The following is a 13,008-nucleotide window of genomic DNA, read 5'->3' as shown; positions in this document are numbered from 1 at the left end:
CCTGCCTATAGTTTCCTCTTTGGAGACTAGAGTATGGTTATAGCTCTATAGTCTCATTAGTACTAGTATTACATTTATCTTCCCATCATCTGTTTCCTTTCATGTAAAAATTGTAGCCAGTTTCTCTAAACCCTTGGATAAGGGGAAGCAAATCAGAGTCTTAACACTATTCCTTTAAAGGTGGGATCCAAACAACGTTCTGAAGTCGTGTAGTTGGCGACTGAGGTTCTGGATAACTGGATGGCTAAACACGTGTGAGATAGTCCCCTTCCCAAAATGGAGCGGTGTGGCATTGTGATGCTGTCCCTGGCTGGCTCTGGAGCTGCTGCACAGGACATCCATCCTCCCAGTGAAATGTTCTCATCCCAAAGTGAGCCTCATCTCAAGGTGCAATAGAAAGTTTTTGGTTCCAATATCAGTGCCTCATGAATTAGGTTCATCTCTATGTTGAAAGCTGCTTTAGTGTTTCTGGCCATTGGAAATAAAGGCCTGACTGATGCGCACCTGAGGTCTTGGATGTGGGCATGAGAGGTATGAAAGGTGAAGTTGCTAGTGGGAGATGGGGGAAAGGACCAGTTGGGGAACCAGGTTTAGAGGAGCCGGAGCTAAATTCGGGGTTATGGATGGGACAAGAAGATCGAAGCATGGCATGTGGAAAGGACAACAGGCTTCAGAGGAGGTGTTTTTTCAAGGAGGCAGTTTGGATTTCTCTGTGATGCCTGACCTTGGTTTCCTTTAAAGTAGAGATAATTTCACCTTTACAGACTTGTGAGGATGAGGCTGGTGTTCAGTGGTAGGCAAGGGTGTTTCAGCTTGGACCGCAGCCCAGTAAAATGTGCTGAGACAAGGGCAGGAAGAATGAAGGCTAGATACTGGGGGAGATCCTCAGGGTATGAGGATCTGAAACTTGGTAATAGGTGGGGAGGGGAGAAGGTATATTAAGGAGGGGATTTTACTTGGTAGCCACTTGATTGCTAAAAACAGGGTTGGGGTCCCAAGTGGAAGAGCTCTCCAAAGATTGGGGGGGGGGGCATCAACTAGGGTGAGGAGTGGAGGACAATGACAGAAGCAGCAGGAGTAGGAAAGCCTTCAGTTTAGCTCAGGGTGCCTGAAGCCCACAGGTGTCTGTAGCAATGTGAATGGTGCAGGTGTTGGTGAGCAGTCCTTTTGATGGTTTATGGGAGGATTGCAGATAGGTCATCCAAGCCCCCCCCCCCAAAGGAATGCATGAAACCGCAGATGGTATGGAGCCGTATACATGCTATGTTCTTTCCTATATATACACATACTTATGATAACGTTCGATGTGTTAGGCACAGTACTCATGTACTTCAGGGCCATTCTTAAGTAAAATAAGGATTCCTTGAACACAAACACTGATACCATGACAGTTGATCTGATAACCTTGATGGCTGCTAACAGGCAAAGGGATCATTTCACATCCAGAGTAGAACAGAGCAGAATGGTGAGAGATTCCACCATACAGTGTAAATTTGAAATGTAAGAATTGTTTCCAGACTTTTACATTTGGTATCTTCAGACCACATTTGACTGCAGGTAGCTGAAACTGAAAGCCATACTGCAAATGGGTGGGACTACTGTATATTAATTTCTCATCTTTGAGCAGAAGTCTTTTCAAAGTTGGAAGGGAACTTAGTTTTTATCCAGGGAAGAATTCCCTTGTAAAACCTTTCAGCTTTGCCTTGAACAGAGGAGGAGAAAACAAAGCTGCTCCATCACTGGGCAGTACTTCATACAAAGTGCTTCCTTATATCATCCCTCCTCTCGCTTCGCTTAGTTTGCTTTTGCTGTGGCGTCCCTGATCAGGTTGAGTTTCTCAAAACATCTCTCAGATTGGGCCAGGAGCCTTCTTTTCTGGGGGCTTGTCCATTTGTCCCCACTCCCCACTGAATGCTACTTTTTTGTTTGGGATCAGCATCCTTGCCAGTCATCATTCCAAGTTTTAAAATCTCAGCATTTTGTTCCCTGCATATTAGATAAACAGCCTTTTTCTTCATTTTAAATTCTTGGTAAATGTTGAAAATCAAATTTATTCTTCAACCTCTCTTGTGGTTGGAACCAGTGATATAGCAGTGATGACCCATCAAATATGCTTCAGGAGTAATAATTTGCTGAGATTTTATTCATGTCAAGAGCCTTGGGTAGTAGGTTTAGAGATGAACAAGACACAGGCGTACCTCATTGTACTGCACTTTGCTGTATTGCGCTCCTCAGGCGTCTTTTACAATTCGAAGATTTGCGGAAACCCTGCACTGAACAAGTCTACCAGTACATTTTCCCAGCAGCATGTGTTCAATTCGTGTCATTTTTTCTTTCAGCAATAACGTATTTTTTAATTAAGGTATGTACAGGTACGTACATAGCTTTTTTACTCATGTATTGTATGCTTAATACAGTCAACCTCTGAACAAAATGGGCTTGAACTGTGTGGGTCCATTTATGTGCAGATTTTTTTCAATGAAAGTTGCACTGAGTGTGCCAGTCTCCCCTTCTACCTCCTCCGCCCCTGAAACAGCAAGACCAACCCCTCCTGTTCCTCAGCCTATTCAACATGAAGATGACAAGGATGAAAACCTTTAGATGATCCACTTAATAATAAATGTATTTTCTTGTCTGTGATTTTCCTAATGTCTTTTTTTCTCTTATTTTAAGATACAGTATGTAATACAGATAATGTACAAAATGTGCTAATTGGCTGTTATCAGGTTTCCGATCAACAGATTTTTGGGAAGTCGAGAGTTATACATGGGTTTTTGACTGCACAGGGTGTCAGTGCCCCATACCCCCTTACTGTTCAAGGGTCAACTGTAATATAAATGTGACTTTTATATGCACTGAAAAACCAAAAAAATATTTGTGACTTGCTTTATTGCAGTAGTGTAGAACCAAACCTGCAATATCTCCAAGATACGCCTACAGAGTACCTTATTAATCAAGTCAGTCTAAACAGGCTGGGCATGGTGGCCTCATGCCTGTAATTCCAGAACTCTGGGAGGCTGAGGCAGAAGGATGACATGAGGCCAGGAATTTGAAACCAGCCTGGGCAACACAGCAATATCTGTCTCTACAAAAAAAAAAAAGGGCCAGGTGCACTGGCTCATGCCTATAATCCTAGCACTCTGGGAGGCCTAGGCAGGTGGATTGCTCAAGGTCAGGAGTTCAAAACCAGCCTGAGCAAGAGCAAGACCCCGTCTCTACTATAAATAGAAATTAATTGGCCAACTAAAATATATATATATATATAATTAGCCGGGCATGGTGGTGCATGCCTGTAGTCCCAGCTACACGGGAGGCTGAGGCAGGAGGATCACTTGAGCTCAGGAGTTTGAGGTTGCTGTGAGCTAAGCTGATGCCATGGCACTCTAGCCCAGGCAACAAAAGTGAGACTCTGTCTCAAAAAAATAAAATACCAGTCAGGCAAGCTGGGTGTGGTGGCTCACGCCTGTAATCCTAGCACTCTGGGAGGCTGAGGTGGGCAGACTGCTCGAGGTCAGGAGTTTGAAACCAGCCTGAGCAAGATCCCGTCTCTACTAAAATCAGAACTTAATTGACCAACTAAAAATATATATACAAAAAAAAAAATTAGCCAGGCATGGTGGCGCATGCTTGTAATCCCAGCTACTAGGGAGGCTGAGGCAGGAGGATCGCTTGAGCCCAGGAAATTGAGGTTGCTGTGAGCTAGGCTGATGCCACAGCACTCACTCTAGCCTGGGCAACAAAGCAAGACTGTCTCAAAAAAAAAAAACCAGTCAGGCATGGTGGTATATGCCTATAGTCCCAGCTACTCCAGGAGCTTGAGGTTACAGTGAGCTATGATGACACCACTGCACTCCAGCCTGGCTGACAGCAAGACCATGTCTCTTAAAAAATAAAACTAGGCCGGGCGCGGTGGCTCACGCCTGTAATCCTAGCACTCTTGGGAGGCTGAGGCGGGCGGATTGCTCGAGGTCAGGAGTTCGAAACCAGTCTGAGCAAGAGCGAGACCCCGTCTCTACTATAAATAGAAATTAATTGGCCACCTAATATATCTAAAATTAGCCAGGCATGGTGGTGCATGCCTGTAGTCCCAGCTAGTCAGGAGGCTGAGGCAGAAGGATTACTTGAGCCCAGGAGTTTGAGGTTGCTGTGAGCTAGGCTGACGCCACGGCACTCACTAAGCCTGGGCAACAAGTGAGACTCTGTCTCAAAAAAAATAAATAAAACTAAAGGCTGGGTGCGGTGGCTCACACCTGTAATCCTAGCACTCTGGGAGGCCGAGGCAGGCGGATTGTTCAAGGTCAGGAGTTCGAAACCAGCCTGAGCAAGAGTGAGACCTCGTCTCTACTATAAATAAAAAGGAAATTAATTGGCCAACTAATATACATAGAAAAAATTAGCCGGCCATGGTGGTGCATGCCTGTAGTCCTAGCTACTCTGGAGGCTGAGGCAGGAGGATCGCTTGAGCCCAGGAGTTTGAGGTTGCTGTGAGCTAGGCTGACGCCATGGCACTCACTCTAGCCTGGCCAACAAAGTGAGACTCTGTCTCAAAAAAATAAAATAAAAAATAAAACTAAAAAGTTTAAACAGGTAACTAGACACTGACCTAGCAACTACTCAAAGAAGACCTAAGGTGCATTTGGCACCTGAACTCAGGCCATGCTGGCTCTGGTGGTAACCAAATTCATTCCCAGTATCTCCCAGGAGACTGTTCAACAATACCCTACTGTAGCATTCTACTAGGCAATCACAAAGGCTCACTGGACTAGATTTCTCAAGTTGTTGTAGCAATAATGGTGGCTTTATTTTGTTAATTTTAGTCTTTTTATTTTTTGAGACAGAGTCTCACTTTGTTGCCCAGGCTAGAGTGAGTGCCGTGGCGTCAGCCTAGCTCACAGCAACCTCAAACTCCTGGGCTCAAGCAATCCCTCTGCCTCAGCCTCCCAAGTAGCTGGGACTACAGGCATGTGCCACCATGCCCGGCTAATTTTTTTATATCTATTAGTTGGCTAATTGATTTCTTTCTATTTATAGTAGAGACAGGGTCTCGCTCTTGCTTAGGCTAGTTTCGAACTCCTAACCTTGAGCAATCCGCCCGCCTCAGCCTCCGAGTGCTAGGATTACAGGAGTGAGCCACCGCACCCGGCCTAATGGTGGCTTTAAAGACAGCTTTTCCAGCCTATACCTTAGAGATGGACTCTCGCTGCTGGAGAGTCCATGGGCTATTAAAATGGCTCTGGGCTCTCACAAGCTCCTCATCTGGTCTTCAATGCCTTTTGTATTCCTTCATCTTCCAACTTACACAAAGGACAGACACAAAAGCTGGCTTACTATTCACAGAACAGTTTATTGGCCCACCTCACCTGGCAGACCACCCCTACTGACCAAGGGGAAGTGTCCGTCTAGCTGCACTGCCAGGTTGCAGCTCGTGCCCTCAGGGCACCAGAAGCAGGAGAGAACACTGGCCAAGGCAGCCCTAAATACAAGAGAACGGGGGCAGAGGACCACAGAACCACAGACTCAACTCCACTTGATGTTCTTCTCCTCCTCAGTCATGGCTGGCGTGTCAGTGACAAGGCCGGTGCCAATGGTCCGGTTGCCATCTCGCAGGGTAAAACGCTGGCCTTTCTCTAAGATCATTGGCTGTCGCAAGATTAGGGTGAGCTTCAGGTCCTCCCCAGGCATGGCAAGCTCCTGGAGGGGACAGAGATCATGCATGGCCTTTAGGGTGTCTTCACTCTTACTGTTTGCTGACTGTCTTGCAGGTTAAGAGTCATGGGAAGGCCGGGCGCTGTGGCTCACGCCTGTAATCCTAGCTCTTGGGAGGCCGAGGCGGGCAGATTGCTCAAGGTCAGGAGTTCAAAACCAGCCTGAGCAAGAGCGAGACCCCGTCTCTACTATAAATAGAAAGAAATTAATTGGCCAACTGATATATATATATAAAATTAGCCGGGCATGGTGGCGCATGCCTGTAGTCCCAGCTACTCGGGAGGCTGAGGCAGAAAGATCACTCAAGCCCAGGAGTTTGAGGTTGCTGTGAGCTAGGCTGACGCCACGGCACTCACTCTAGCCTGGACAACAAAGTGAGACTCTGTCTCAAAAAAAAAAAAAAAAAAAAAAGAGTCATGGGAAAATGCAGCAGGGTGATGATTCTGCCTGGGGGCAGCTCCATCTATCCCAGCTGTAGGGAGATGCAAACATATTCAAAACAATGTAAAAGGGACCAGTGACGAGTGCTCCTATGGTATGTTCATGATTTAAAACGCTTAAGGGCTGGGTGGGGTGGCTCACGCCTGTAATCCTAGCACTCTGGGAGGCCAAGGCAGGTGGATCGCTCAAGGTCAGGAGTTTGAGACCAGCCTGAGCGAGACCCGGTCTCTACTAAAAATAGAAACTAATTGACCAACTAAAAAAATATATACAAAAAATCAGCTGGGCGTGGTGGTGCGTGCCTGTAGTCCCAGCTACTCGGGAGGCTGAGGCAGTAGGATTGCTTGAGCCCAGGAGTTTGAGGTTGCTGTGAGCTAGGCTAATGCCACGGCACTCACTCTAGCCTGAGCAACAAAGTGAGACTCTGTCTCAAAAAAAAAAAAAAAAAGCTTAGGAAATTCTGGCTTTATGCAAATCTCTTTATTATAGAGCTTCTGTGAGTTTTCATAGACAGTGAAACACTCAACAAGAGGACCCCTTTTCTAGGAAATCTTTCTGTGGGCAAATGCTGGTATAGCTAAGCTGCTAACCTACTTCAGCCTAGCACAGACTGGATGAGGACTCATTCCCCCTAAGACTGGTCAATATCCCTCCACCTACTACTAGCTTCACTGACAGCAGCAGCATCCAGCCCTTTCAACCAAGGCAATAGTCACCCAGATTGTCATATGACATCTTTGGAACCATGAATGAGGCACAGAGCTAATACGAAGAGTGCCCCCTCCATTCCACATTTCCCACGCACACCGTACCTTCTCTGGTGGCAGGATGATACGACAGGCCATGTCCCAAGTCAGGGAGAACATGACGGGCATGAAGTGGGATACAAAGGGCTTGTGGCGACCACCCTCCTCCTTGGTGAGGATGTAAACCTGGAGGAGATAAAGCAATGACAGTAGAGCTGGGCTTGGCTGCAAGCATTGCCTCTGTGCAGAGGACAGCGTGGCTGGGCCCTGCCCACCATCACCTGGTGCCCTCACCTGTGCCTCCACCTTCTGGTGGGGCTGGATGGAACCTGGCTTGGCCATGACCAGGCCACGCCTCAGGTCTTCCCGCTTCAAGCCTCGGACCAGGGCCCCGAGGTTATCCCCTGCCTCTGCCCTCTCCAGGCTCTTGTGGAACATCTCAATGCCTGAGGCGGAAGAGAGAAAGGAGGGAGAAGGGACAAGGAAGGAGAGTCTGAGGCAGAGGGAAGGCACAAGGGGAAAGGTCATCCTGGAGCCAGCCCCTGGGTCCCAAGGCTTCCTTCCTATACCTGTCACCACAGTACGAATGTTCTTGCTATGTCCTAGGAACTCACAGTCGTCTCCCTTCTTTAAAATGCCACGCTCTAGTGTACCTGTCACCACGGTGCCCCGGCCTGGAAGGGAACAGGACAGCATCAGGGACGCTGAGCTAGGCTATTACTCAAGAAGAGGAAGTGTGAACAAGCACGGTCCTCACCAGGGATAGAGTAAATTGTCTCTACAGGCAGCAGGAAAGGCTTCTCCAGATCCCGGGTGGGCACTGGGATGTAAGTGTCCACAGCATCCAGCAGCTTCTGCACAGACTTCAGGCCTAGCTCAGGGTCACGTTGCTGTTGGAAGACGGTGACAGGACTCTGAAATCTCCATTCTACTCCTCTTACTTACCAAGAGCCATTCTCCAGACACAGCAGAGCTCTGGACACCCATCCAGCCCCATACTCTGCAGCAGCAGCCCTGGCCAACCCCAGCCAGCCCCTGCCTTCACCTCAAGGGCACAGAGAGCAGATCCTACGATGACTGGGGTCTCGTCCCCTTTGTAGCCAAACTCATTGAGTAGCTCCCGGATCTCCAGCTCAACTAGCTCCACCATCTCTGAGTCCTGGACAGCGTCTGCCTTGTTCACATACACCACAATGTGCTCTACCCCAATCTGTAGATGGGAAAGAGACACGCATAGTATCCAGAGTGGCCCAATTCCCCCTTTCTCTTTCCACCCCTACCCAGGCTCCAAGTACCTGTTTGGCCAGTAATAAGTGCTCTCGGGTCTGGGGCATGGGGCCATCATTGGCTGCCACCACCAGGATGCAGCCGTCCAGGGGGGCAGTGCCTGTGATCATATTCTGGGTAGGAGGAGGAAAGAAAACGCTCAGCCTAGATCAGCTCCCTGTCCATCTAGCCAAGTGCAGCAGTTAGAAACTGAGGGTCTACCCCTTTTTCTTCCATCTTCTCACCCACTTTGGCCACAGCCACAAATCTATGATCTCATATCCAAACATCTTGAATACTTTAACCTCTTCCCTCCAAACCTAGCATCCTGACAGAAAGCAGCTTATGACCCAGTGTCCCTGACAACAACCCTCACCTTAACGTAATCTGCGTGACCAGGGCAGTCTGTGTGAGCATAGTGGCGGTTGGCGGTGCTATATTCCACGTGGGCTGCATTGATGGTAATACCCCGAGCCCGCTCCTCCGGTGCATTGTCAATCTCCTCATACTTCTTGAATTTGGCCCCTCCTCCCTCTGCTAGAACTAAAGGATAAAGAGAACACACCTCTCAGCTAAAGTTTCAGAGCTAGAGGCAGAACTCAGGCCACACCCCCAGGTCCCTCCCCTCTTAAATAAACTGTCTCCCTCAAATCTCTAACTTCCTGCAGAGATAACTGCGGGTCAGAAAGAAATGTTAGAGGGCCTCTAGAGGCTGCCCTCTGACTTCTCCAGGGTAAAGCCTCAGATTACAGAGCATTCCCCACGGATAGAGGGAGGCCATTCAGGGCCCCCCAATTTATGCATCAGAGTTCTTCATGTTCAGGGGAAATCTGTCTTCTGCATCTTCCAATCAACCCCACCATCCGAGTTCAGGCTCCTGGGGCCACCCACAATAAACTCCTCCAGCAGCACTTGGCTGGCCCCACCTCCCCAGCTCCAGGTCTCGCCGGACGCCCCACCCAAAGCCTGCTCACTCTTCGTGATGGCTGCAGTCAGTGTGGTCTTGCCATGGTCCACATGGCCGATGGTACCCACATTCACATGGGGCTTGTCGCGCACGTAAGTCTTCTTGGCCTCCACCGCTAGGCCGCGGCACAAGAGAGGCAATGCTGGGGCCTTCAGCGGCCGCAACAGACCCTGCAACAGTGGGATCGGGCCGGCGCTGAGACCTGCTGGGACAGAGGCTTGGAGTCAAGGCGTGAGTCCGACCCCGGATACCAGCGATGCCACCCCACGTGTCCCTGAGCCGCTATCGCCCTCCCCGGCCCCTCACCGCTGAGGCGGGGCGTCGCGCGCAGCAAGGTGGCGGCCGCCATTGTGCTCGTACTCGCGCCCCGGACACGGGGTACCGGGAGCCTGCGCGTGCAACGGAGAAAGGGCAATTGCGGCTAGAAGCCACTTCCGGCGGAAGTAGGGACCTGGAGGGCACGTCTAGGCACCTCTAGCCCCAGTTTCTATGGCCCTCTCCGCCGACTTCCGGGAGGGGGCGCTGGTGTCCCCGGGCGGGGCCGAATCGAGAACGTTTCCACCGCCCACTCCGACCTCACGGCGGGGCGAGGTAGTTCTTTCAGGCGGCGCCGGGGCGGGGGGAAGTGGAGTGTCCCATAATGCACCAGCGCCCCGAAGGCTCGCGGGCCTTGTAGTTCCAGGGGCGGCGGGCGCTCGGGGAGGGAGCCAGGCGGGGCTCGGCGGGGTCCAGAGGGAGGGTCCCGGCCTCCAGCTGGCAGAGCGGCCCCGGCACGGACCGTTAAAGAACGTTCTGGGCCCGGCAGGGAGAGGCCCCCAAACACCCTGGAGTCCGACTCACTGCGCGGTCCTCTGTGCCGCTGCTGGAGGTAGGACCAGGTCCTGGACACCTTTTGAGGGTGGGGTCGAAGTGTAACTTAAATCTCTCCGTTGAGCCTTTGTTTTCCTATCTGTAAAATGGGAATAGTAGTGTCCATTTCACAGGGAGATCCTGACGTCTGGCCCTGAGAGAAAATGAACCGGGCAGGAGCCTGGGATGGGATCCTGGGGCCTCCAAGCCCCGCAGTCATTGACCCTCAAGTTCCCGCCCATCTGGCCCACAACTTGCAGGGACCCTGTACTGCTTGACCTCACAGAGCCAGAGTCCCCAAGACAGCTTTGCTGCCCACTCCTGTAGTCCCTCAGCAGCCTATGATCAAGCAATTCCCTTGATGGTCGCCCCACTCACCCAATTTTACAGATACACTGAGAGTGAGGGGCCAGCTTGGGGAGCCTTTAAGGGCAGCCTGAGTCTGTCTTGTTCCTGCTGTGGTCCCAGCACCTAACACAGGATGGAGCATGCAGTGAGTGTCAATAAATGTCCATTAACTGAATAAGTGCAAGGCTAGTAAATGACCCTTAACTTTCACATCTGTCATCTCATGACAACTTCCTGACATCACCGTAATGTGATAATAGCAGCTGTTTAACCCTGATTTATGTTTGCGAAACTAATCAGAGCCTAAGACTCAATTGACAGTGTTTGTTTCCATGACAGATTCCCTGATACCTCCTCTGGAGGTTACAATTCAGTGCGATCTAGGCACAGACTAGGAAACTATACAGCACATACACACACAGCCTTTTAAGACTCAGAGGTGTATGGGGAACTCTCAACTTTTATTTATCAGGCACTCATATTGAGTCACAGTCGATGTTCTTAGTGCTTCTCTGTGTGGTAGAATCTATTATTTCCCACATTTTACAGGTGAAAAAACTGGCAGGGTGATTAAGGAACCCAACATGACTAAACTCCAAAAAATGTGGACACTACACTATACTATAACTTAACTGTCATTTTACTGCTCAGATAAAGTGAGGAACTTGCTAGGACTTCTGTCCTCCTGGCCCTCAACTCATCAGCTCTTCTTAGGAAAGGCTAGTACAGTTTAAAGGGTTTTCTTTCGTCTTGTACCTCAGTCACTCCACTTCTGGGATTTTATCCTAAGACACTATTAGCTACTAACAAGATGTTAGTTTTTGGAGGTAGTATTTGAACTAATAGTTTCTGTTTTAGTGGTGCCATATTATTTTAATGTGTCTTAGTTTGAAAAATACTGGTATAAATGGTCAAGTGTCACTTGATCACAGGAGCTTGAGAGCCTACAGTGAACTATGATTGTGCCACTGCATTCCAGCCTGGGTGACAAAGTGAGGCCCTGTCTCAAAAAACAAGAAAAAAAAATTATTTTTCTTTTGAGACAGGCTCGCTTTGTTGCCCAGGCTAGAGTGGCATCAGCTGAGCTCACAGCAACCTCAAACTCCTGGGCTCAAGCAATCCTGCTGCCTTAGCCTCCCGAGTAGCTGGGACTACAGGCATGCGCCACCATGCCCAGCTAATTTTTCTATATATATTAGTTGGCCAATTAATTTCTTTCTACTTATAGTAGAGACGGGGTCTCGCTCTTGCTCAGGCTGGTTTCGAACTCCTGACCTGGAGCAATCCGCCCGCCTCGGCCTCCCAGAGTGCTAGGATTACAGGCGTGAGCCACTGCATCCGGCTAGAAAAAATTTTCTTACTGGCTTAAGTAAATATCAAGTTTTAAAACATCAATTTAAAGAATGCTAGTAGATAATATTCTGGGTGGTGTGAATATATAGCAAATTTGGGGGAAGATGGTGAATGAATGACCGAAGTTTGAGAAACACTGTGCTCAAATAAGAGTTCAAAGGGAGACAATTGTCTAGACTGTTGACTGTAGCATCCTCCATAATAGTGAATGGCTTAATCAGGAGACTTGATTTATAGATAACAGATTTTACATTGACTGGGTTAAGCCAAAGAGGAATTTGTTAAGGGTGTTAGGCAGCTTACAGAACTATGGGAGAAATAATGCCAAGGCATAGAATTGATCTGACCTGATAACAAAACTGCTGCTACTGCCACTGCCACCAAACACTAAATGCCAGGATTTAGACTCATTCATAACAGCTATTTCTGGTGGCAATGAAACCACTTCTGCATCAAGAAAGTCACTTCACATTCCTCCAATCTCAAAGCCAGGCAGACTCAAAGCCTCACATGGATGTGTCTTGTTGAAGAACCCTAGATCATGTCAGTGACCAAAGGGGCTGAGAGACGTATTCTAACTTTGATGGTTTTTTTTTTGTTTGTTTGTTTTTATTTCGGCATATTATGGGGCTACAGATTTTAAGGTTTCAATAAATGCCCATTCCCCCCCACCCCCCACAAGTCTGAGTCTCCAGCATGACCATCCCCCAGATGGTGCACATCTCACTCATTATGTATATACCCACCCCCCTAACTTTGATGTTAGAAGCAGGACTGGTAGCAGGGCATTTCCCCAGGTATAGACAGTCTCTTCAAAAGATGTCCAGTTGTACCTGTGACCAATATTATTACACTGGGAGAGTAGAATGGCCACCAATATCCAGTATGTGGATATATTGGCATGAATTTTGACTCAGCCACTATGTGCAATATTAATTGGGTAGGTTCAGAGTTGCAGAGACCAGAGGAGCCAGCCACCCATGAAAACATTTATGAGCAATGTTAAATGAAGAAAAGAAGCTGGCTACTATAGAAAAATAGCAAATGGACAAGGTCAAGGGGTGAAGGGGGAGAGACTAAGGAAGTAAAAAACAATGTGGAAGCCAGGCAAGGCTCAGGTCTGTAATACCAGCACTTTGGGAGGCCAAGGCAAGAAGATCACTTGAGACCAGGAGTTCAAGATCAGCCTGGGCAACAAAGCAAGACCCTATCTCCATAAAAAAAAACTTAATTAGCCAGGAGCCAGGTGTGGTGACCCACACATGTAGTCCCAGCAACTCAGAGGCTGAGGCTAAGGCTGGAGGACCACTTAAACCCAGGAGTCAAAGCTAC

At 48.7% G+C, this 13,008-nt stretch overlaps 1 protein-coding gene across 1 annotated transcript; it reads right to left on the bottom strand.

Moving 5' to 3' along the window:
• Positions 1 to 5,324: 5,324 nt before the first annotated feature.
• Positions 5,325 to 9,581, bottom strand: TUFM (Tu translation elongation factor, mitochondrial). The gene is made up of 10 exons (XM_012758943.2): positions 9,433 to 9,581; positions 9,134 to 9,328; positions 8,536 to 8,702; positions 8,189 to 8,293; positions 7,939 to 8,103; positions 7,651 to 7,783; positions 7,463 to 7,567; positions 7,188 to 7,339; positions 6,960 to 7,079; positions 5,325 to 5,691 (listed from the first exon to the last, which is right to left on the bottom strand). The coding sequence occupies exons 1-10, from the start codon at positions 9,473 to 9,475 to the stop codon at positions 5,518 to 5,520; spliced, it is 1,359 nt and encodes a 452-aa protein (XP_012614397.1). The 5' UTR covers positions 9,476 to 9,581; the 3' UTR covers positions 5,325 to 5,517.
• Positions 9,582 to 13,008: the final 3,427 nt, after the last annotated feature.

This window comes from Microcebus murinus, chromosome 19 (assembly GCF_040939455.1).
Source record: "Microcebus murinus isolate Inina chromosome 19, M.murinus_Inina_mat1.0, whole genome shotgun sequence".
In the NCBI taxonomy this organism is placed as follows: Eukaryota; Metazoa; Chordata; class Mammalia; order Primates; family Cheirogaleidae; genus Microcebus; species Microcebus murinus.
This window is presented reverse-complemented; position numbering and strand designations above follow the sequence as displayed.

What these genes read in the sequence shown, in the direction of transcription:
- TUFM (XM_012758943.2), bottom strand. Translation starts at nt 9,475, where the DNA reads ATGGCGGCCGCCACCTTGCTGCGCGCGACGCCCCGCCTCAGCG. An exon ending in GTCACGCAGATTACGTTAAG is followed by an intron (nt 8,294 to 8,535) that starts GTGAGGGTTGTT and finishes CCTCCTACCCAG; the next exon opens with AATATGATCACAGGCACTGC. An exon ending in TCATCCTGCCACCAGAGAAG is followed by an intron (nt 5,692 to 6,959) that starts GTACGGTGTGCG and finishes TGTCCCCTCCAG; the next exon opens with GAGCTTGCCATGCCTGGGGA.